The 23,816-nt window shown below is 39.7% G+C and overlaps 1 protein-coding gene across 4 annotated transcripts in view; it reads left to right on the top strand.

The window, feature by feature from the left end:
* Window positions 1–16,663, top strand: part of CLDN10 (claudin 10) — a 129,022-nt gene extending 112,359 nt beyond the window's left edge. For 3 of the 4 annotated variants that reach the window (XM_033177422.1, XM_033177421.1, XM_033177423.1), the window contains exons 4-5: window positions 15,650–15,757; window positions 16,324–16,660. In XM_033177422.1, the coding sequence (XP_033033313.1) occupies window positions 15,650–15,757; window positions 16,324–16,438 (223 nt within the window). In that variant the 3' untranslated portion in view covers window positions 16,439–16,660. Of the gene's footprint in view, window positions 1–15,649; window positions 15,758–16,323 lie in introns of all 4 variants that reach the window. The other variant, XM_033177420.1, reaches the window with a different exon arrangement.
* The last annotated feature ends 7,153 nt before the right edge of the window (window positions 16,664–23,816 follow it).

The raw sequence follows: 23,816 nt of genomic DNA, 5'->3' as shown, positions 1-23,816 counted from the left end.
TTTTAGACTTCAGATCAAATTTTATAGAATTTTTAAGGAGTATATTACTGAAATAGCTGGTCAGCTGGGTTTTACTTTTTTTCTAGTGGTTTTAGGAATCTTCAGGAAATTGATGTTCTAGTTCTGTCTTAAGTGTACCTTATGCATAAATAGTAAATCTTATATCATGAAATATAATGAAAATAATAGCTAGTGCTTGTTGAGTCCCCACCAGGAGCCAAGCAGAGCACTGCAAATATTATTTTATTACGTTATTTTATTATTAAAACAACCTTATAACCTTATTAAGTAGGTCCTCTTGGTACTCTTTCTTTAGATTGAGGAAAGAGGCCAAGTAATGTGTTCAAGGGAACTCGGACCAAACTAGTAGGCTGATTGAACTGTGATTCAAACCAGACAGTTGAACTTCAGAACACTGGCTCCTAAAATGCATGATTTATAATATTCCACTATTTTGTAACTTTTGTGACAATATTCTATATATACTGTTCATCAACTTTCGTTTTTTTTTTTTTTTTTTTAAGAGACAGGGCCTCTTTATCTCACTCAGGCTGGAGTGCGGTGGTGTGATCATAGTTCACTCCAGCCTTGCGCTCCTGCGCTCAAGTGATCCTACCGCCTCAGCCTCCCGAGTAGCTGGGACATGTTTGTGCCACCACAGCTGAAAACTTTTTTTTTTTTTTTTTTTTGAGATGGAGTTATTGCTCTTATTGCCCAAGCTGGAGTGCAGTGGTGCGATCTTGGCTCACTGCAACCTCCATCTTCCAGGGTCAGGCGATTCTCTTGCTTCAACCTCCTTAGTAGCTGAGATTACAGGCACGCACCACCACGCCCAGCTAATTTTTTTTGTATTTTTAGTAGGGACAGGGCTTCGCCATGTTGGCCAGGCTGGTCTTGAACTCCTGACCTCAGGTGATCCGACCGCCTCAGCCTCCCAGAATGCTGGGATTACAGGCATGAGGCACTGCGCCCGGCCCCGGATAATTTTTCCATGTTTTAAAGGAGACAGGTCTTGCTATGTTGCACAGGGTTGTCTCCAGCTCTCGATCTTCAATGATCCTCCTGCCTCAGCCTCCCAAAGTACTGGGATTACAGGCATGAGCAGCCATGCCCAACCTTTTCTAGACATTTAAAAATCATTTTTGTTCAGAAATTTTATTAAATGGGAAACAAAAACAAATGTTTTAGACCCCAATATAACTTTTTTATCCCCTGCCAATGATACAAAAACATGTCCTGATTTATTAATTTTCTCCTGACATATCTTTCAAATGAGATTTGCACAGATGTACATGGCTGCAAATGTTGAAATGAAAACCGAGGCTGTATTTCTGAAGCTTAGAAATATTTTAATATTTAAATGAAATAATTGTATTTAAATGATACATTTTTATTTAGGGTTTGATATCATACATATGCAACAAACCTGTGTTTCTCATGGTTTATTTTATTAAACACATTGCTCACTCTTCTACATTATCTTTCCTATATTACTGGTTTTATTTTCCTGACAATTATTAAGGATATCTTTGTCTAAATCTTAACAATCATTGGAATCTTTCCTCAAATAGTCAAGGCTAATTTGTGTACAAACAATAACTTATTTAAACCTATCTTTGTGTGACTGTTTTCTGTGCTTGCTATAGCTCAGTCACCTAATTCAGTGTAGTGCCATTGGAATTTCTTATTCTCTTTTCAGATTTTGATTAAACTCAGTTTAGTAATTAGATGCTGTGAGAAGTTTTCCTCTTTTTCAACCTCTTAGTGCTACATTGAGCTATTCCATTCTCATTAGCTTCTTGGAATTTCTCTTTACATCTCTGCCTTCTCTCTCTCTCTCTCTCTCTCTCTCTCTCTCTCTCCCCCCCTCCCCCCTCCCCCCCCCCCCCCTCCCTCTCCCTCTCTGTTTTCTCATCTGTAAAACAGAGATAATAATAGTACCCCTCTCATGGAATTGCTGTGAGAGTTAGGAGATATATATATATATATATATATGATTGGCACAGAGCAAACACCTTGTATTAGCTTTTATTGTGTTATATTAACTATTATGAAGATTGTTTTTTAATTCTGTATAGTATGTAAGATGTGGCTTATCTTTATAGATACCTTTATTAGCTCTTTTCTGAGGTGGCTTAAATATATAACACCTACAATTCACCAATTTACCTAATGTAATTAAAAGCACAAGAACCAGGGGTCATGAAAAACAGCACTGCTTATCCATTGGTAATATTTACAAATAACAGGCCCTTTGCATCAAGGTCTATAGAAAATATAGACTATACAAAACCTGATATTGAGAATGAGTTGACTCCTTGAGATTGGGGCTTTCTCTCCTTCATCTTTGTTTTCCCTGCAGTGACTTTCACAAAGGTCCTCCATGATTTCAACAAAATCCAGCTGGATCAAGGAATTATCAAGGCCTGAGACTTGTAGACACCATCAGATTCTAATTACCCACAATGATAGAAAAGAGGCATTAAAATGACATGACACCCACAAGAACTCACACCTCAGTTAAACAAAATACACTTGTATAAAAACTAATAAATTAACATGACTTCATTTGGTTTCCCTTTATCAATACCTTCTAGTAGAGGGGATAAAAACTGGGAAGATGAATAAGTTATAAATTGGCTACCAGCACAAAATGAACTGATTTCCTAGGTCTGAAATGTCATCTTTAAAGCAATATTTTATTTTGGCTTATTCTAGGGATAGCACTTCTTTGGCTAGATTTGCTGGAATTTGATAATTGATGCTTCTGGTTTTGTTTGTATGTGAACTTACAGAGGAATACATTGTAGAATCAAAGCTTGTGGCAGGGCCAGCCCTAGGAGGGCTGGGGTGTGGAGGATGCCACTGTAGGAATGTTCGATGTCTTTGGTGTCTTAATCAGCTGGCATGAGAATTAAGTTCCTTGAGGTCAGAAAACGTCTATACAACTCTATCTTCTTTGCCTAGCACAGTACCTAGAAGGGAAATTCTTGTCTGTAGACCTAGTCCTTTCAGAATTAGCAGAGATAATTGTTGTCTCAGTGGACAGAGGGAGCCTTCCAGAGGATGGAGCAGGAAAGTTCTCTTCTTCCCATTATTATCTTACATGAATCTTACAAAAACTAGCTGCCACTAAATACCATCTCTCCCTGCAGGAGCATGTGTGTTTGGACCCTCGAAGTGCAGTGAGAGACAGCTACGTGCCACACGTTCTAGTTTAAATTTCTGGTGAGCAAATACTTGCTCTCCAATACCCAAACCCTAAAACTTTGGAAAACAGTTTAGATCTCAGAGCACGGTTTTGTTGTTCTTGCTTTGCTGCTGCTGCTGTTTTTCCTTCAGATTTGTATGCTGTGTTAATTGGATCTTCTTTGTAGATTTCCAGGACAACTCTATATAAGGCACATCTTGCTTGCCCAAGTTAGGAAAACACAACTAAGCTCATGAACCAAGTTCGCGCTACATTCCTGCTATATGCAAGGAACTCAGCAGGGAGCTTCGTTGATGAGAAAAAAACGAGTGGCTTCTTGCGTGGAATTGGAGTAAAGATTGCAGCAGGCACACAACAGGCGGTATTGCACTTTATGTTCAGTGGCTAGTTCCTCTAAAAGCCCTTCCTTTTCCACCACATATTTGGGAAGATTTTTCTTCCAACCTGCAATCATTTGACAGGACTGCAATCTGTAAAGAGTTTCATCGTGTTCTGCTATTACCCTGTTTTTCCCTTTTGTTTTGCTTTCTTTCATTCGAGCTATGACTATGTTTGATGACTCCAGCATGAGCTCTTGTGGAGCCCTGAAAACTGTTTTTCAACTCTTCCCTTTAGGCTATGTCAAACTAACTTCCTCCTTATTATTAAAACAAAACCTAACAAATCTGAAAAAAAAAAAATTTCCTACAAGCTTGTAGTAATAGGTACTCCTTAGCATGATTCACCATACCAGGATGTTGAAATTTAATTATGTCATTCCCACCATTGTTTTATTGTCCAAACCACTAACTTTCTGAATGTCCTGCTTTGTTTTCTTTGATAAACTACTGCAAGTAAGAATTGATCAACATTAAGAAACTTCTTTTCAAATCATACAAAGTTATACGACTTAACCGATTGCTCTGGCTGAGGAAGTAGAACAGAATTATTATCTTAGACTTATTCTTTTTCTTTTTTTGTATATGAGATTTACTGTTAATATTTTGGCCCAGATATTCTTGTGTTGGGTTCTTATCATCCTCTAGGCTTTTTTATTTCCAGACTTTTCAAAATCATGTCACACTTCTCATTCCTGGCATGTATTTGGTTTCTACTTTAGGATTTAAGCTTTATATAGATAAAATCTTTTCACCATTGTGGCTATTTAGTAGTTAGAAATAAACAACTACCTGCTTGCTTTTTTAATTGTTATTTAAGTTCTAGGGTACATGTGCACAACATGTAGGTTTGTTACATAGGTATACATATGCCATGTTGGCTTGCTGTACCCATCAACTCGTCATTTATATTAGGTATTTCTCCTAATGCTATCCCTCCCCAAGCCCCCCACCCCCTGGCAGGCCCCAGTGTGTGATGTTCCCCGCCCTGTGTCTATGTATTCTCATCGTTCAGTTACCACTTATGAGTGAGAACATGTGGTGTTTGGTTTTCTGTCCTTTTGATAGTTTGCTGAGAATCATTTCCAGCTTCATCCATGTCCCTGCCAAGGACATGAACTCATTCTTTTTTATGGCTGCATAGTATTCCATGGTGTATATGTGCCACATTTTCTTAATCCAGTCTCTCATTGATGGACATTTGGATTGGTTCCAACTCTTTTGCCATTGTGAATAGTGCTGCAATACATACATGTACATGTGTCTTTATAGTAGCATGATTTATAATCCTTTGGGTATATACCCAGTAATGGGATGGCTGGGTCAAATGGTATTTCTAGTTCTAGATCCTTGAGGAATCGCCACACTGTCTTCCACAATGTTTGAACCAATTTACACTCTCACAACAGTGTAAAAGCATTCCTATTTCTCCACATCCTCTCCAGCATCTGTTGTTTCCTGACTTTTTAATGATTGCCATTCTAACTGGCGTGAGATGGTATCTCATTGTGGTTTTGATTTGCATTTCTCTGATGACCAGTGATGATGAGCATTTTTTCATGTGTCTGTTGGCTGCATACATGTCTTCTTTTGAGAAGTGTCTGTTCATATCCTTTGCCCGCTTTTTGATGGGGTTGTTTTTTTCTTATAAATTTGTTTAAGTTCTTTGTAGATTCTGGATATTAGCCCTTTGTCAGATGGGTAGATTGCAAAAATTTTTTCCCATTCTGTAGGTTGCCTGTTCACTCTAATGATAGTTTCTTTTGCTGTGCAGAAGCTCTTTAGTTTAATTAGATCCCATTTGTCTATTTTGGCTTTTGTTGCCATTGCTTTTGGTGTTTTAGTCATGAAGTCTTTGCCCATGCCTATGTCCTGAATGGTATTGCCTAGGTTTTCTTCTAGGGTTTTTATGGTTTTAGGTCTTACATTTAAGTCTTTAATCCATCTTGAGTTAATTTTTGGAAAGGATCCAGTTTCAGCTTTTACATATGGCTAGCCAGTTTTCCCAGCACCATTTATTAAATAGGGAATTCTTTCCCCATTTCTTGTTTTTGTCAGGTTTGTCAAAGATCAGATGGTTGTAGATGTGTGGTGTTATTTCTGAGGCCTCTATTCTGTTCCATTGGTCTATATATCTGTTTTGGTACCAATACCATGCTGTTTTGGTTACTGTAGCCCTGTAGTATAGTTTGAAGTCAAGTAGCATGATGCCTCCAGCTTTGTTCTTTTGGTTAGGATTGTCTTGGCTATGTGGGCTCTTTTTTGGTTTCATATGAACTTTAGAGTAGTTTTTTCCAATTCTGTGAAGAAAGTTATTGGTAGCTTGATGGGGATGGCACTGAATCTGTAAATTACTGTCAGCAGTATGCCATTTTCACGATATTGATTCTTCTTATCCATGAGCATGGAATGTTCTTCCATTTGTTCGTGTCCTCTTTTATTTTGTTGAGCAGTGGTTTGTAGCTCTCCTTGAAGTGGTCCTTCACATCCCTTGTAAGTTGGATTCCTAGGTATTTTATTCTATTTGAAGTAATTGTGAATGGGAGATTACTCATGATTTGGCTGTTTGTCTGTTATCAGTGTATAGGAATGCTTGTGATTTCTGCACATTGATTTTGTATCCTGAGACTTTGCTGAAGTTGCTTATCAGCTTAAGGAGATTTTGGATTGAGACGATGGGGTTTTCTGAATATACAATCATGTCATCTGCAAAGAGGGACAATTTGACTTCCTCTTTTTCTAATTGAATACCCTTCATTTCTTTCTCTTGCCTGATTGCCCTGGCCAGAACTTCCAACACTATGTTGAATAGGAGTGGTGAGAGAGGGCATCCTTGTCTTGTGCCGGTTTTTGAAGGGAATGCTTCCAGTTTTTGCCCATTCAGTGTGATATTGGCTGTGGGTTTGTCATAAATAGCTCTTATTATTTTGATATACGTTCCATCAATGCCTAGTTTATTGAGAGTTTTTAGCATGAAGAGCTGTTGAATTTTGTCAAAGGCCTTTTTTGCATCTATTGAGATAATCGTGGTTTTTGTCGTTGGTTATGTTTATGTGATGGATTATGTTTATTTGTGTATGAACAACTACCTACTTTCAGATAAATTATCTCATTCTTGTCAAGTTGAATGGACACTAGACAATGTAAGAAGTAAATTTCTAGATTATACAGATTTTCCTGGGTGAGGATGAAAAGAATATTGACCTCATCAGGTGACCTTGTCAAGATATTTAATTTCTCTCTTCTATACTTATTATAATTTAATACACTATGGATGTTTGTTTATTTAAGTTTACTCCATTCATGAGGTTATTTGGAGGATGAACTAATGTTGGTAGCAATCTCACATATTCTCAGATAGGAGATTCCAGATAAGTGCCAAGTGGTAAGAACAAAACAAGAGTTCAACTGTTAAATATTAAGAAAGTGTTATTCAGTGGTTTCAGTTTGTTCAGAAGTAGTGTAGGCCACCTCAGATCACCAGAATTACTTTGATGCTTTTTGTTATGCTAGCATGATATAAAAATCTGCTTGGGAACTAAATATTTGGCACTCTCTTTTGTTTTTACTGACTAGTGTGTGACATCACGGTTTCTGCCAGTGTGCCCTGCTTTCTGGTAATTCATCTCTTACCTCCATTGCTCCTCTCCTTTTCACATCCTGGCTAACCTCTGATCAACCTTGAGAACCTGCATTCTTGGTGGGGTGTCCCTGTTTTGGGTGCTCCCTTTCCACCTCATGCTTCCATCCTAACCCTACTGGGTGGTTTGCACCTGCTTATTTATTGGCTGGTCTCCTTAACAAGACCACAAGCATCTAGAAATAGAAACGATGTGTTGCTCACTTCGGAATCTCTTGTAGAGGACCCATGCTCCATGACCCTTACAGCAAGGACGGTAAATCCGCAGTGGTGTAGGACTGTCTGCCTGTCTGCATCTCTCCTAGAATGGTAAGACGGAGCATGCTTGTGGTGATCGCCTGAAGGAACAGGGAGAGGCAGCATGGCACACTGTTCAATAAGGACTCTGGATCCAGGCTGCCTGAGAGTAAACCTTCGCTCTGTCACTTTCTAGCTGTGTAACCTTGAAGAAGTTACTTATCCTTTCTGTGCCCAGTGCCCCTCATCAGTAGAATGAGGATAATACATACTAGGAGGCTGTTGTCAGGATTAAATGAGATAGTATACTTCAACTGTTTAGAATCACGGTATTTCATAGTAAACACTTACTCAGTGCTAGCTACTATTTTTAGGGATACTGACCCTAATGCACAGTATACTAATGTATAGTATATTACCTTATGTAGTCTATTAAGGTTAGCCACAGAGAAATGTATGTTGAAATGTTGGAGACCTAGTAGAAGAGATAATCGTTTTAAGACCCTTGGCTCTCAAATAGAAGGCACATTTGAAGGGGACCTAACACGAAACCATACGGCTTGGCTTGGTGCAGTGGCTCATGCCTGTAATCCCAGTACTTTGGGAGGCCAACATGGGTGGATATTTGAGGTCAGGAGTTCGAGGCCAGACTGGCCAACAAGGTGAAACCCTGTCTCTACTAAAAATACAAAAATGAGCTGGGTGTGGTGGCAGGTGCTCATAGTTCCAGCTACTCAAGAGGCTGAGGCAGGAGAATCACTTGAACCCGGGGGGGTGGAGGTTGCAGTGAGCCAAGATTGCACCATTGCACTCCAGCCTGGGCAACAGAGGGAGTGAGACTCTGCCTCAAAAAATAAATAAATATATATAAAATAAAATAAATAAGGCTTGTGTAACTTAAAAATTGTTGGTCACCTCTGTCATAGCATTGAGTTAGAGATAAGTAATAATTTAAAGTTGTCAACTGGATACTCTTGGTTCGATTCTAAAATATGTTCAGGTAGGTTACTTGAAGACTGAATAAAATGTCAGATACACTTTTGATTGACCCAAGCTTCTTTTGCTGCAAGACCATCTGTATATTTTTACCTCAACACAAAGCCATGTACACCCACATCCACACACGGATTCTTGACCCAAGCTTAGCAATACTGGCCATGCCCTAAGGCATCTCAGGACAGTATTTGTTATTTTAGGAATTTCCCATCTTGAAGCACAGCCTTCTCTGTGATGTCAGTTTATTCAGACTTAAAAGTCTGCATGTAAACCTGTTATTGTGCCTACTTTAAGTATTATGACTCAGTGCCTCATTTCTCACTTACAGCCAAGCAAACTCCCCAATTATCCACACACGAATGGTGATGTGGTATGGATGGTGCTAAGCAACAGTAACTTTGGGACCATGAGATGTTCCTTTTACATTACAGTTTACTTTGGCTAACAAAGATTAGCCAACATTAGATTTAGTCCTACTGTGGATGATTTTTAAATTTCTGTGAATAATTTTCAAGAATTAGTAGTCCTATGTAGACACTCACTGATCATTTTACATACTATTAGAGAGGCAGGTGGCGGAGAGGAGAAGGGTGAGGTTTTGGAGTTTGACTCAGCTCTGATCCTGGCTGAATCCTCATCCTTGCCCTTCTGTTATATTAGGTAGAGTGCAGTTGCCTTGACTGGATAACAGAAGTAGTATTTCCTGTTCTGAAGGTTAAGAGGATGAGAGAAGATAAAATATTGGGGAGATACTGGCCCAAAGATGTGAAATTTCAGTTAGGAGGAATAAAATATATACATAATTTAAAAATGTATATATAGAGAGACCAGTTTTCTATCAATTTATAAATTCATTTCAGCATTCCTGATTGCCTAAATATGTTTCCTGAAGTTACCTTTGGACAATGTGTAACACATTAGGTTGGTGCAAAAGTAATTGCAGTGTTTGTCGTTACTTTTAATAGCAAAAACTGCAATTACTTTTGCACAGACCTAATATTTCTGCTTCCCTAATTAGGTAATGAGCTAAATAAAATCCTTGAAACATGTTCATTTTAGAAAATAAAAAAACGTCTATAAAGCACACACCACAGTGACACATGGTAGGTAATCAATCATTGTTACCTGTTATTAATATATGCAACTTATAGAATTCTGAACTACCCTAATGAAAATCACAGCACATGGAAGGATAATGGGTGTATGTCTATTATAATCTAGCCACAGAAAAGCAGTTTTTTTGTTTAGGTACCCCCCTCCCAAATGTCTTTATTTTGGGTTTTCTAAATGTAAGAATTCTCTATGAAGTTTCCATATATAAGTAGACACTTATAAATTATTCCATCCTACTTTCACCACCATTTGGGAGGCACCTGCCACTATTTTGCAAGTCTTGTTGGATGCCTCCGGTAGGAAGTACTGTGGCATCTGCCAGGCAGTGGGAGAGAACTCAGCAGAGGGGGAGGCTGAGTGTCTCATAAGAGAGACTGGACTGTGGCAGCCTCAGAGATACACAGGATGAGCGGGCACCCCACATAACTGGGGCCCCAAAAGGATGAGGTGTATTTTGGGGAAATGCAGATCATTGCTGTAGAATACTTACTTATATAAAAATAAAATCAATTCATGCAGTTATATAGATCTTGGATTGTATTTAATATAAGACAATGCATTGAATAAAAAGTTTTTTGTTAGACCAATAGAATTCAATTTTGAAATGTTATATTTGATAATATATGAGTGTACTTTCTGGATTTTAAACTTTGTAAAAAAAAAACTTACATAGTTAATTGGAAAATGTGTTTTGGCTGTTACTACTCTTGATTAAAATGAGAAGCAGGATACTATGTTTGAAAAACACACAATATTGAAGGATGGCAGAAGACCTGGCTTCTAGCTCTGTGACCTTCAGCAAGGTCACTTCACTTTTCTGGGGATCTTAAAAGGATGAGGTGCTTTCGTTTGTTAAAACCGATCTTGCTTTGTTTTGGGAGGGGTTGCTCTTAACTTTTTCAGCTCCAACATGCCCTGATTCTAATTGGTATCTTCACCTCTTTTTGTGCTGGAAGAAAAGGCAGCCCAAGGGCATTCATTAAAAAATCCCGTGCCCTGAAGCCCTTGAGCCACTGAGAACTTAACCAGCCAGGGAGAGAGAAAATTCCCATCTTTCTGAAATGACAACTAAAAATATGTTGCATTGATTGGTTTTTTTATATTTATAAAATCTTTTACTTAAAGTGTACATAAAAGGATGATGGCGTGACAATTAAGAGCTTCGGTTTGGAATCACAGTTTTGGGTTTTAAATCATGGGTCTACCATTTATTTGGCTGAAACATGAAGGAACAAGTAATTTAATCTCCCAGAGCTTTAGTTTCCTCATTTGTAAAATAAGTATAGTAATACGTATCTCCCAGGCTTATGATGAAGACTGAATATCATAATGTTTGTAAAAAAAAATCTTAGCACACACAGAAAAGTCCTAGTACAATGAGCTGGCAGTAATAGTAGCTGTTGTTAGCATGGACATTGACTTGAACCACATCTGAGTGTGTTTGGGAGAACCGTGGTAATGTTTACTTTGCAAAAACATGCTCTTCTTGTTTCATCACACTTTACTGTAATTATTGGTTTAATGTCTGACTATCCCCAGTAGACTATACAATCTGGATCTGTGAGCCAGGGCCATGTCCCTCTTATCTGCCCTGAACAACTGATTAGCACAATACCTGGCATGTCATTTCTGTAGAGGTAACCAGAGGAGGTTATACCAGCTCCCCATAGATGGCAAACTTAAATCAGAATAGGGATTTGGGTGCCAGGAAGACAGAAGTAGGAGGTTCAGCATTCCATTTCCTTAGGATTACTCTAAATGGCTAAAATATGAGTTGAAGTATGAAATGGATCAGAATCAAGGTCTCTAGGTTGGTGTAGCTCTGGCCAGCTCAACATGAAATGAGAGCCGTGCACAACAGCCTACAGCACCACATACAGCTGGGTGGAGAGTGACTGCATCTTAGATCTTTATGGTTTCTTCTTTGAGAAAATGTAAGTCGTTATCTGTGTTTTAATTTCTGTTAGAAGTAAATTTGTTCCCCATTCCGTTTCTAAAGTCACTTAGTGACGTTATTAATGTATATTGAAGTTATACATGCAGGTTTTGATTAGTCCATCAACCAAGATCCTCTAAAACAATGTTTTCCTCCATAAATGAAGTTCTGTCCTCAATCTGAAAGTCATGGATATGGATTGGTCCAGTGTCATGTAGATTTGTAATCTTTCAGAATAATGAAGAAACTTTGGTGTTAGTCATAAAGAGGGCACACTCTGAGCAGGAAGGCTGGCCAAGGGCCAGGAGGATATTGTTTACAAAAGACCTGCAACAGAGAATCTGAAATTTGGATAATCTTACCAACGTGTTGAAATCAGCTTCTTAGTGTACCAAAAAGGAAGAAAGATTTCCAGACAGAGACTAAATAAGTCTCCTAATCAATGTGAAAGAATATGTGCCTGGGAACAAACTGGAGTGGATATTATGTTCACCTCTTTCTCAGTCATGTCTTTCAATAACACATGTCAGGTTTTTTTTGTCTGTTTATTATTTGTGTTTTTTAATTTTTATTTATTTTTTTTTGTGTGTGTTTTTTATTGTACTTTAAGTTCTAGGGTACATGTGCACAACGTGCAGGTTTGATACATAGGTTTACATGTGCCATGTTGGTTTGCTGCACCCATCAACTCACCATTTACATTAGGTATTTCTCCTAATGCTATCCTTCCCCACTAGCCCCCACCCTGTGTCCAAGTCTCATTGTTCAATTCCCACCTGTGAGTGAGAACATGTGTTTGGTTTTCCGTCCTTGTGATAGTTTGCTGAGAATGATGGTTTCCAGCTTCATCCATGTCCCTGCCAAGGACATGAACTCATCCTTTTTTATGGCTGCATAGTATTCCATGGTGTATATGTGCCACGTTTTCTTAATCTAGTCTATCACTGCTAGACATTTGGGTTGGTTCCAAGTCTTTGCTATTTTGAATAGTGCCGCAATAAACATACGAACACATGTCAGTTTTGGCCAGATACACACGGAGAGGTGTGAATTAAAGTCACTGTTGAGTAAGTTTCTGATACGTCTTTCAACAGAAAGAAGGAAAAGTCTCTGAAAGAACATGCCACCAAATTAAAAAAAAAATTCTGGGGTAGACGTATGGTTTCTGAAATCATCTCTAAATGAATACTGTCTATTAAATGTTTGTCTCCAACATAATTCACACTGAAATTCAAATGGAAATGATTTTTTCCTTGTAATAGAGTCAATATACAGTGACTTAAGATATTTTTCAAAAAGGGCCATGTGTGGTGGCTCACACCTGTCATCTCAGCCCTTTAGGAGGCTGAGGTGGGTGGATCACCTGAGGTCAGGAGTTCGAGACCAGCTTGGCCAACATGGGAAACCCCCATCTCTACTAAAAATACAAAAATTAGTTGGGCATGGTGGCACACACCTGTAATCCTAACTACTCGGGAGGCTGAGGCAGGAGAATTGCTTGAACCCAGGAGGTGGAGGTTTGCAGTGAGCTAAGATTGCACCATTGCACTCCAGCCTGGGCAACACAGTGAGACTCCATCTCAAAAAAGAAAAAGATATATTAAAAGGATATATTTTAAAAGATATTAAATATTAATATAAGCCAAACTCATGATTCCTAAATTCCTCCAGAAAGTTTCAATATGGCTTAATGTAGACCCACTTCCTCATCCACCTGGGTAATTTATCCTGTAATTTGTAGTAATACTGTATCTGTGTTTGTAATGCTTCTTTCAGTGAACTCATTGTGCCAAGCTATGCTTATCATTTCTATCATCTTCATCCCCCAACTGGCCACTTAATAATTCTATATTTATTTATTTGTAATCAACCATGGTATCTGGCATTGGCATTCTATTTTAGTGAAGTTCAATATTTTCAGAAAAATCTCAGACCATTTTTTCAGGGCATATTTACACTAAGAGTAATATTAAGGTATAGTTTCAGGAGAGAAGATAGCCTAACCTGTACTGGGAAAAAAAAGTAGAGAAAAATAGCTAGTGTTGTACAATTATAGTCATCCTATAATAATATACTTCATGCAGAACTTTTCAGTTATGCTCACTCCTTTAGTTGTCTGCAGTAAAAAGGGTGCCAACAGACAGACCTGATGCCATCTTCTAGGATTTCCAGGTGTTTCAGGGGCCAAATGACATGCACCTCCAGTTTGGCAGGCATGCTGCTTGTTGTCTGTGCATAATCTCATTAAAACAACATAAAAGCAGGGCTGACTGCAGAAATCCAGGGCATCTTTTTCAGATGTGTAACACAATATTTAATGAAAGTATCTTTTCTGAAACTCCCAGTTCAGCATTCCTGATCTGGCCAACTCTTTTTTCACTTGTGGACTTCCTGCTCAGTCCTTGTGTGCGCGCGCGCGCGTGTGTGTGTGTGTCTGTGTGAACTAACATGAAAGCAAAAGCAACCTTTCGTTTTCTAACTACAGTCTACCTACATGATTTGCGCTGTAGAACAGAATAAACAGATGGAAAGCGTGGCAAGGTTAAGGCAGAGTGTGTGTGTGCAGACCAAGGGTGTTTTCCCCACTTATACAAACCCTCTGTCTCTGCCATTGCCCCTTAAGGGAAACTGCGTAAGTTTCTCAGATGCCAGAGCAGTTAGTGCTCCAGAGCAGGAAGGGCTTCCCCCTAGTTGCAGCTGTTCCTTGCCCCATCGAGCACCCAGATGTCCCAGGAAAGGCAACACAAGAGTGAGTAAAGAAAGGGTCACAGAGCAGCATTTATTGTGCACATAACTCCATCCCAACTGAAAATGCACAAGTGGGCCCCGTGTCCCTGATCAATGTGATATGTGTCTTAAAATACTGAGATTCACTAAAATAGGATGCCAGTGCCAGGTACCATGCATGCTTGATTAAAAGCACACCCTGCTTCCTGCTCCCCTGGCTAGTGATGGGCCCATCCTATTACACCACTCTGCCTGCAACTCAGACCACACCAGAAAGCCTGCCCGTGTGCAGAGCCAGCGTTCAGAGATAGTGACGCTTCAAGTAGGAGGGGGTGCAGCAAGGCTCAGGACAACCCCAGGCAGCACTGGGTGGCCTCCATCTGATACTGAAGCCTGGCCTTGGCTCTTGAACTTGGCTCCCCTGCACCCTGGGGATGGAACTAACCTTGGGCCCTGTGTTGCCTTCCCCTGGACCTCTTACTCTCTTCTGTGCTATCAAAACAGACCCTCCGACCCTGGCTTTATTTTACACTGAAAAGCACTGAGATTTCTTTTGTCTTGCAATGGAAGTTTATGGGCCCCAAATGAGAGTTACTCTTTATAAAAACAAACAAAAACCTAAAATCAACCTATTCTTCTGGAGAAAGCTAAACAAACGAGAACACACATAGTCGCTGAGATTTTGGTGTACTTTTCTCATTCCTTGTTCTCTGGGTGAACTGAAAGGATTTCCTCTAGTCCGCTACTGTAAGTGATCTTGTTTTTTGTCCTCAGTAGCACTGTTCATACATTTGTTTCATGGCCTTCCCAGGGAAGGACTGTCTCATTTATCTTTGCATCTGCTCCTGCTGTGGTCATCGGCAGAGCACTATGACCTGCCATCTGGGAGATGCATAATAGTAATTTATCACTAAATGATAGCTATTGATTCATTTCCCCACTAGACTGCAGTGATTAATGACGATTTGCACATAGCAGGTGCTTAGTAAACATTTACTAAATCGAACTAACATGACAGCAAAAGCAACCTTTCGTTTTCTAACTACAGTCTGCCTACATGATTTGCGCTGCAGAACAGAATAGACAGACGGAAAGCTTGGCAAGGTTAAGGCAGAGTGCAGAGGAAAGGTGCTGGCTGAGTCAGGAGACCCTGGCTGTGACTACTTTTGCTTTGACCTTGCCCTCGTGGATGCCCTCATTTCCTTTCAGGATGTTGGGATGGTCTAAAGGCTATAAAAACACTTTGGGAAGAGTTTACAGCATTTTACAGCCACAAGGTGTTATTATTTCCTTTACAATTTTCAATAGCAAAAAAACATAATGAGCATTTAGTAAATGTTGACTATCAGTGTTAAATACTGTTTACTCCCCAAATAAGTGAGCTGTAATACTTGTGCAATGCTTTCTCACAGGTATGAATTAGGAGCCGCTCTGTTTATTGGATGGGCAGGAGCCTCACTGTGCATAATTGGTGGTGTCATATTTTGCTTTTCAATATCTGACAACAACAAAACACCCAGGTATGAAAAAGAGACAAAAATGATCTGTTAAAAAGTAGAATGCTATTCTAAATCATTACATGTGGGACAAATTACAGATAGTTCATATGATTCTTAGAAACTTCCAAAATCCAGAATTGGAAAAGGTCAGGAGTACAGTTAATTTTTTAAAGTTTTACCATTATTATATTCCAAAGAAAATTCTGTAAGTAGAAATAAGGGTAGAAATATGAGGACATGTTCTTCACTTTGGCCTCATCATAATTTTCCTGTAGGTAGGCAGGAATGTTGATGGCCTCCACTAAGTCTCCTGGGTTCCAGGAAGACGAGTTTTAAAACATGATTTTGTAAGAGGATAACTGAACAAATGACCAAGTCATGAGTTTCTTCTGCAGAGATTCTCCATCCCACCAGTTATTCAGACATGACACTGAAAATACTTCTTGGGGCAAGACAGAAGAAAGCTATCTAAGAAAGAGGAAGACTTACATTTAGATACTGGCAAAGACGGGCTGAAACAGTTTCTTCCCATTTTTGTTTGCCCTATGCGTAGAATAGAACCTACCAAACTATGTTTTACCTTTCAGATACGCATACAACGGGGCCACATCTGTCATGTCTTCTCGGACAAAGTATCATGGTGGAGAAGATTTTAAAACAACAAACCCTTCAAAACAGTTTGATAAAAATGCTTATGTCTAAAAGAGCTCACTGGCAAGCTGCATCTTGAGTTTGTTATAAAAGCGAACTGTTCACAAAATGATCCCATCAAGGCCCTCCCATAATTAACACTCAAAACTATTTTTAAAATACGCATTTGAAGCACTTCTTGATTGTAATGGATGTAAGTGTTCTTACACAGTTATATACTAATCATTTTCTGTTGTGGCTTTCTATAAAAAAATAAACAGGTTATTTACAGGATTTATAAAATGTTTTCTACATTTACTACCAAAAGTTCAAGAAGTATTCGTACTCTGGCCTTTTTAATCCTTCATAGATAGAAGTCTTTGTACCCACTCCTTATGTTTCTTTTCATTCATAAACAGGTATATAAGGAACAATGTCTTATAAACAGCATGGCGGCAATCTGATAATATTCTTCAAAAGGTGTCCAGGTTAAATAGACATGTTACTGGCTGCATACAGGCAAATTCTAGGTTTTTGTTGTTGTTGTTGTTAGCATTCTACAACATGTATTTAAAAAGCTAAATATTTTTGTTGAAGCAGCAAGTTATCTGGCATAACTTAACTTCTACAGGATTAGAGAATCTTGCTTATTCACGGCCATATCCACATGCCCATGGCCGCTCAGTAGCCTGTTGAAAAAGCAAAGCCACACCATTCTCTTTGATGTATGCAGAGAGTTAAGTAGCAGGGGATGTTCTCTGATTTATTCCACTGGCACCATTAGTGAATGTTTAGTTGTTTTCATAAATGCTGCTGTGATGAAGACTCATGTACATATTTAGCAAAGGTTAAGTTTCTTACATGTGCCTGTCATGACTGTCATTCATTATGACTGCTCCAGGAAGAGCTAATGGGGCCAATATATTATTGCTTGTCATGTGGCACATCCATGTTAAGCGGCTGAGCTTCCCTGGCACAGAATGCAGAGCCCTGAACTAGGGCATCAGCAGAAGCTGACATAGAGATATTGGTCGTGGTTGACTGTGGAGCCAATTAAAACTTGTTTATGCCTAGTGTTCCATTATTGGAACGCTAAGCGTGTGGGAGTTATTTATATCCTACTGCTCAAGGTCATTGCCAAGGTCTGATTGGAAAAATTCAAAAAATTGCAACCTTAGGCATAAATGGGTTAAGGACATCCCAAGCCCACGTGGTATGTGCCTCACTCAGAACTGGCGGGCTGAGTTCTATCTAGTATGTCTTCCAGAACCTATTTATGGAACTAACTGGATAACTGAGACACTTGTCATTTCTAAAGACATTTAAGTTGTTCCAGGGATTTCTGAACAAAGACACAGCCTTCCTCCTAGAGCCAGCCCTATATAACATGCCCACAAGGGCAACATGCCTTTCATGTCCTGTCTCACTCACTCCTCACAGCCATCCTAGGAGATACATACTATTTTCATCCTGCATTTACAGAAACAGAAATGAAAGCAGAGAGCTTAAGTAATTTGCCACAGTGATGTCAAAACTAGGCCTTTGAACCAAGGCAGTCTAGGGTAAAATATCGTTTCAAAGTATGAATAAGAATTGGTATCTGTGTTATCTTTGAGTAAGAAACTGTCTGATATGAATTACAACATGGATGAATGTAGTATTTTCCTGAAGTGTGAAAGACTTAAAAGAAAAATCACATTGTAGGAACAGCTCCAGTCTCCAACCCCCAGCGTGAGCGACACAGAAAACACAGTGATTTCTGCATTTTCAACTGAGGTACTGGGGTCATCTCACTAGGGAGTGCCGGACAACTGGTGCAGGTCAGCTGCTGCAGCCCGACCAGCGAGAGCTGAAGCAGGGCGAGGCATTGCCTCACCTGGGAAGCGCAAGGGGGAAGGGAATCCCTTTTCCTAGCCAGGGGAACTGAGACACACAACACCTGGAAAATCAGGTAACTCCCACCCCAATACTGCGCTTTAAGCAAACAGGCACACCAGGAGATTATATCCCACACCTGGCCGGGAAGGTCCCAGGGCCACGGAGCCTCCCTCATTGCTAGCACAGCAATCTGTGATCTAACCGCAAGGCAGCAGTGAGGCTGGGGGAGGGGCGCCCGCCATTGCTGAGGCTTAAGTAGGTAAACAAAGCCGCTGGGAAGCTCGAACTGGGTGGAGCTCACAGCAGCTCAAGGAAGCCTGCCTGTCTCTGTAGACTCCACCTCTGGGGACAGGGCACAGCTAAACAACAACAAAAAAAAGCAGCAGAAACCTCTGCAGACGCAAACGAATCTGTCTGACAGCTTTGAAGAGAGCAGTGGATCTCCCCACACGGAGGCTGAGATCTGAGAAGGGACAGACTGCCTGCTCAAGTGGGTCCCTGACCGCTAAGCCTAACTGGGAGACATCCCCCACTAGGGGCAGTCTTACACCCCACACCTCACAGGGTGGAGTACACCCCTGAGAGGAAGCTTCCAAAGTAAGAATCAGACAGGTACGCTCACTGTTCAGCAATATTCTATCTTCTGCAGCCTCTGCTGCTGATACCCAGGCAAACAGGGTCTGGAGTGGACCTCAAGCAATCTCCAACAGAGCTGCAGCTGAGGGTCCTGACTGTTAGAAGGAAAACTATCAAACAGGAAGGACACCTATACCAAAACCCCATCAGTACGTCACCATCATCAAAGACCAAAGGCAGATAAAACCACAAAGATGGGGAAAAAGCAGGGCAGAAAAGCTGGAAATTCAAAAAATGAGAGCGCATCTCCCCCTGCAAAGGAGCGCAGCTCATCGCCAGCAACGGATCAAAGGTGGTCAGAGAATGACTTTGACGAGATGAGAGAAGAAGGCTTCAGTCCATCAAACTTCTCAGAGCTAAAGGAGGAATTACGTACCCAGTGCAAAGAAACTAAAAATCTTGAAAAAAGAGTGGAAGAATTGACAGATAGAATAATTAATGCAGAGAAGGTCATAAACGAAATGACAGAGATGAAAACCATGACACGAGAAATATGTGACAAATGCACAAGCTTCAGTAACCGACTCGATCAACTGGAAGAAAGAGTATCAGCGATTGAGGATCAAATGAATGAAACAAAGCAAGAAGAGAAACCAAAAGAAAAAAGAAGAAAAAGAAATGAACAAAGCCTGCAAGAAGCATGGGATTATGTAAAAAGACCAAATCTACGTCTGATTGGGGTGCCTGAAAGTGAGGGGGAAAATGGAACCAAGTTGGAAAACACTCTTCAGGATATCATCCAGGAGAACTTCCCCAACCTAGTAGGGCAGGCCAACATTCAAATTCAGGAAATACAGAGAACACCACAAAGATACTCCTCCAGAAGAGCAACTCCAAGACACATAATTGCCAGATTCACCAAAGTTGAAATGAAGGAAAAAATCTTAAGGGCAGCCAGAGAGAAAGGTCGGGTTACCCACAAAGGGAAGCCCATCAGACTAACAGCAGACCTCTCAGCAGAAACTCTACAAGCCAGAAGAGAGTGGGGGCCAACATTCAACATTCTTAAAGAAAAGAATTTTAAACCCAGAATTTCATATCCAGCCAAACTAAGTTTCATCAGTGAAGGAGAAATAAAATCCTTTACAGATAAGCAAATGCTTAGAGATTCTGTCACCACCAGGCCTGCCTTACAAGAGACCCTGAAGGAAGCCCTAAACATGGAAAGGAACAACCGGTACCAGCCATTGCAAAAACATGCCAAAATGTAAAGACCATCAAGGCTAGGAAGAAACTGCATCAACTAACAAGCAAAAAAACCAGTTAATATCATAATGGCAGGATCAAGTTCACACATAACAATATTAACCTTAAATGTTAATGGACTAAATGCTCCAATTAAAAGACACAGACTGGCAAACTGGATAAAGAGTCAAGACCCATCAGTCTGCTGTATTCAGGAGACCCATCTCACATGCAGAGACATACTAGGCTCAAAATAAAGGGATGGAGGAAGATCTACCAAGCAAATGGAGAACAAAAAAAAGCAGGGGTTGCAATCCTAGTCTCTGATAAAACAGACTTTAAACCATCAAAGATCAAAAGAGACAAAGAAGGCCATTACATAATGGTAAGGATCAATTCAACAGGAAGAGCTAACTATCCTAAATATATATGCACCCAATACAGGAGCACCCAAATTCATAAAGCAAGTCCTTAGAGACTTACAAAGAGACTTAGACTCCCATACAATAATAATGGGAGACTTCAACACTCCACTGTCAACATTAGACAGATCAACGAGACAGAAAGTTAACAAGGACATCCAGGAATTGAACTCATCTCTGCACCCAGCGGACCTAATAGACATCTATAGAAATCTCCACCCCAAATCAACAGAATATACATTCTTCTCAGCACCACATCGCACTTATTCCAAAATTGACCACATAATTGGAAGTCAAGCACTCCTCAGCAAATGTACAAGAACAGAAATTATAACAAACTGTCTCTCAGACCACAGTGCAATCAAACTAGAACTCAGGACTAAGAAACTCAATCAAAACTGCTCAACTACATGGAAACTGAACAACCTGCTCCTGAATGACTACTGGGTACATAACGAAGTGAAGGCAGAAATAAAGATGTTCTTTGAAACCAATGAGAACAAAGATACAACATACCAGAATCTCTGGGACACATTCAAAGCAGTGTGTAGAGGGAAATTTATAGCACTAAATGCCCACAAGAGAAAGCTGGAAAGATCTAAAATGGACACTCTAACATCACAATTAAAACAACTAGAGTGGCAAGAGCAAACACATTCAAAAGCTAGCAGAAGGCAAGAAATAACTAAGATCAGAGCAGAACTGAAGGAGATAGAGACACAAAAAACCCTCCAAAAAAATCAATGAATCCAGGAGTTGGTTTTTTGAAAAGATCAACAAAATTGACAGACCGCTAGCAAGACTAATAAAGAAGAAAAGAGAGAAGAATCAAATAGACGCAATAAAAAATGATAAAGGGGATATCACCACCGACCCCACAGAAATACAAACCACCATCACAGAATACTATAAACACCTCTACACAAATAAACTAGAAAATCTAGAAGAAATGGATAATTTCCTGGACACTTACACTCTTCCAAGACTAAACCAGGAAGAATTTGAATCCCTAAATAGACCAATAGCAGGCTCTGAAATTGAGGCAATAATTAATAGCCTACCCACCAAAAAAAGTCCGGGACCAGATGGATTCACAGCTGAATTCTACCAGAGGTACAAGGAGGAGCTGGTACCATTCCTTCTGAAACTATTCCAATCAATAGAAAAAGAGGGAATCCTCCCTAACTCATTTTATGAGGCCAACATCATCCTGATACCAAAGCCTGGCAGAGACACAACAAAAAAAGAGAATTTTAGACCAATATCCTGATGAACATCGATGCAAAAATTCTCAATAAAATACTGGCAAACCGGATTCAGCAGCACATCAAAAAGCTTATCCACCATGATCAAGTGGGCTTCATCCCTGGGATGCAAGGCTGGTTCAACATTTGCAAATCAGTAAACGTAATCCAGCATATAAATAGAACCAAAGACAAGAACCACATGATTATCTCAATAGATGCAGAAAAGGCTTTTGACAAAATTCAACAGCCCTTCATGCTAAAAACACTCAATAAATTCATTATTGATGGAACGTACCTCAAAATAATAAGAGCTATTTATGACAAACCCACAGCCAATATCATACTGAATGGGCAAAAACTGGAAAAATTCCCTTTGAAAACTGGCACAAGACAGGGATGCCCTCTCTCACCACTCCTATTCAACATAGTGTTGGAAGTTCTGGCTAGGGCAATCAGGCAAGAGAAAGAAATAAAGGGTATTCAGTTAGGAAAAGAAGAAGTCAAATTGTCCCTGTTTGCAGATGACATGATTGTATATTTAGAAAACCCCATCGTCTCAGCCCAAAATCTCCTTAAGCTGATAAGCAACTTCAGCAAAGTCTCAGGATACAAAATTAATGTGCGAAAATCACAAGCATTCTTATACATCAGTAACAGACAAACAGAGAGCCAAATCATGAATGAACTTCCATTCACAACTGCTTCAAAGAGAATAAAATACCTAGGAATCCAACTTACAAGGGATGTAAAGGACCTCTTCAAGGAGAACTACAAACCACTGCTCAGTGAAATCAAAGAGGACACAAACAAATGGAAGAACATACCATGCTCATGGACAGGAAGAATCAATATCGTGAAAATGGCCATACTGCCCAAGGTTATTTATAGATTCAATGCCATCCCCCATCAAGCTACCAATGAGTTTCTTCACAGAATTGGAAAAAACTGCTTTAAAGTTCATATGGAACCAAAAAAGAGCCCACATTGCCAAGACAATCCTAAGTCAAAAGAACAAAGCTGGAGGCATCACGCTACCTGACTTCAAACTATACTACAAGGCTACAGTAACCAAAACAGCATGGTACTGGTACCAAAACAGAGATATAGACCAATGGAACAGAACAGAGTCCTCAGAAATAATACCACACATCTACAGCCATCTGATCTTTGACAAACCTGAGGGAAACAAGAAATGGGGAAAGGATTCCCTATTTAATAAATGGTGCTGGGAAAATTGGCTAGCCATAAGTAGAAAGCTGAAACTGGATCCTTTCCTTACTCCTTATACGAAAATTAATTCAAGATGGATTAGAGACTTAAATGTTAGACCTAATACCATAAAAACCCTAGAAGAAAACCTAGGTAGTACCATTCAGGACACAGGCATGGGCAAGGACTTCATGTCTAAAACACCAAAAGCAACGGCAGCAAAAGCCAAAATTGACAAATGGGATCTCATTAAACTAAAGAGCTTCTGCACAGCAAAAGAAACTACCATCAGAGTGAACAGGCAACCTACAGAATGGGAGAAAATTTTTGCAATCTACTCATCTGACAAAGGGCTGACATCCAGAACCTACAAAGAACTCAAACAAATATACAAGAAAAAAACAACCCCATCAAAAAGTGGGCAAAGGATATGAACAGATATTTCTCAAAAGAAGACATTCATACAGCCAACAGACACATGAAAAAATGCTCATCATCACTCGCCATCAGAGAAATGCAAATCAAAACCACAATGAGATACCATCTCACACCTGTTAGAATGGCAATCATTAAAAAGTCAGGAAACAACAGGTGCTGGAGAGGATGTGGAGAAATAGGAACACTTTTACACTGTTGGTGGGATTGTAAACTAGTTCAACCATTATGGAAAACAGTATGGCAATTCCTCAAGGATCTAGAACTAGATGTACCATATGACCCAGCCATCCCACTACTGGATATATACCCAAAGGATTATAACTCATGCTGCTATAAAGACACATGCACACGTATGTTTATGGCAGCACTATTCACAATAGCAAAGACTTGGAATAAACCCAAATGTCCATCTGTGACAGACTGGATTAAGAAAAT

The sequence above is a fragment of the Trachypithecus francoisi genome, unplaced genomic scaffold (genome assembly GCF_009764315.1).
Source record: "Trachypithecus francoisi isolate TF-2019V2 unplaced genomic scaffold, Tfra_2.0 Lachesis_group18, whole genome shotgun sequence".
NCBI classification, from domain to species: domain Eukaryota; kingdom Metazoa; phylum Chordata; class Mammalia; order Primates; family Cercopithecidae; genus Trachypithecus; species Trachypithecus francoisi.
Note: the sequence above shows the minus strand (reverse complement) of the source record. Positions and strands in the feature narration are given on the sequence as shown.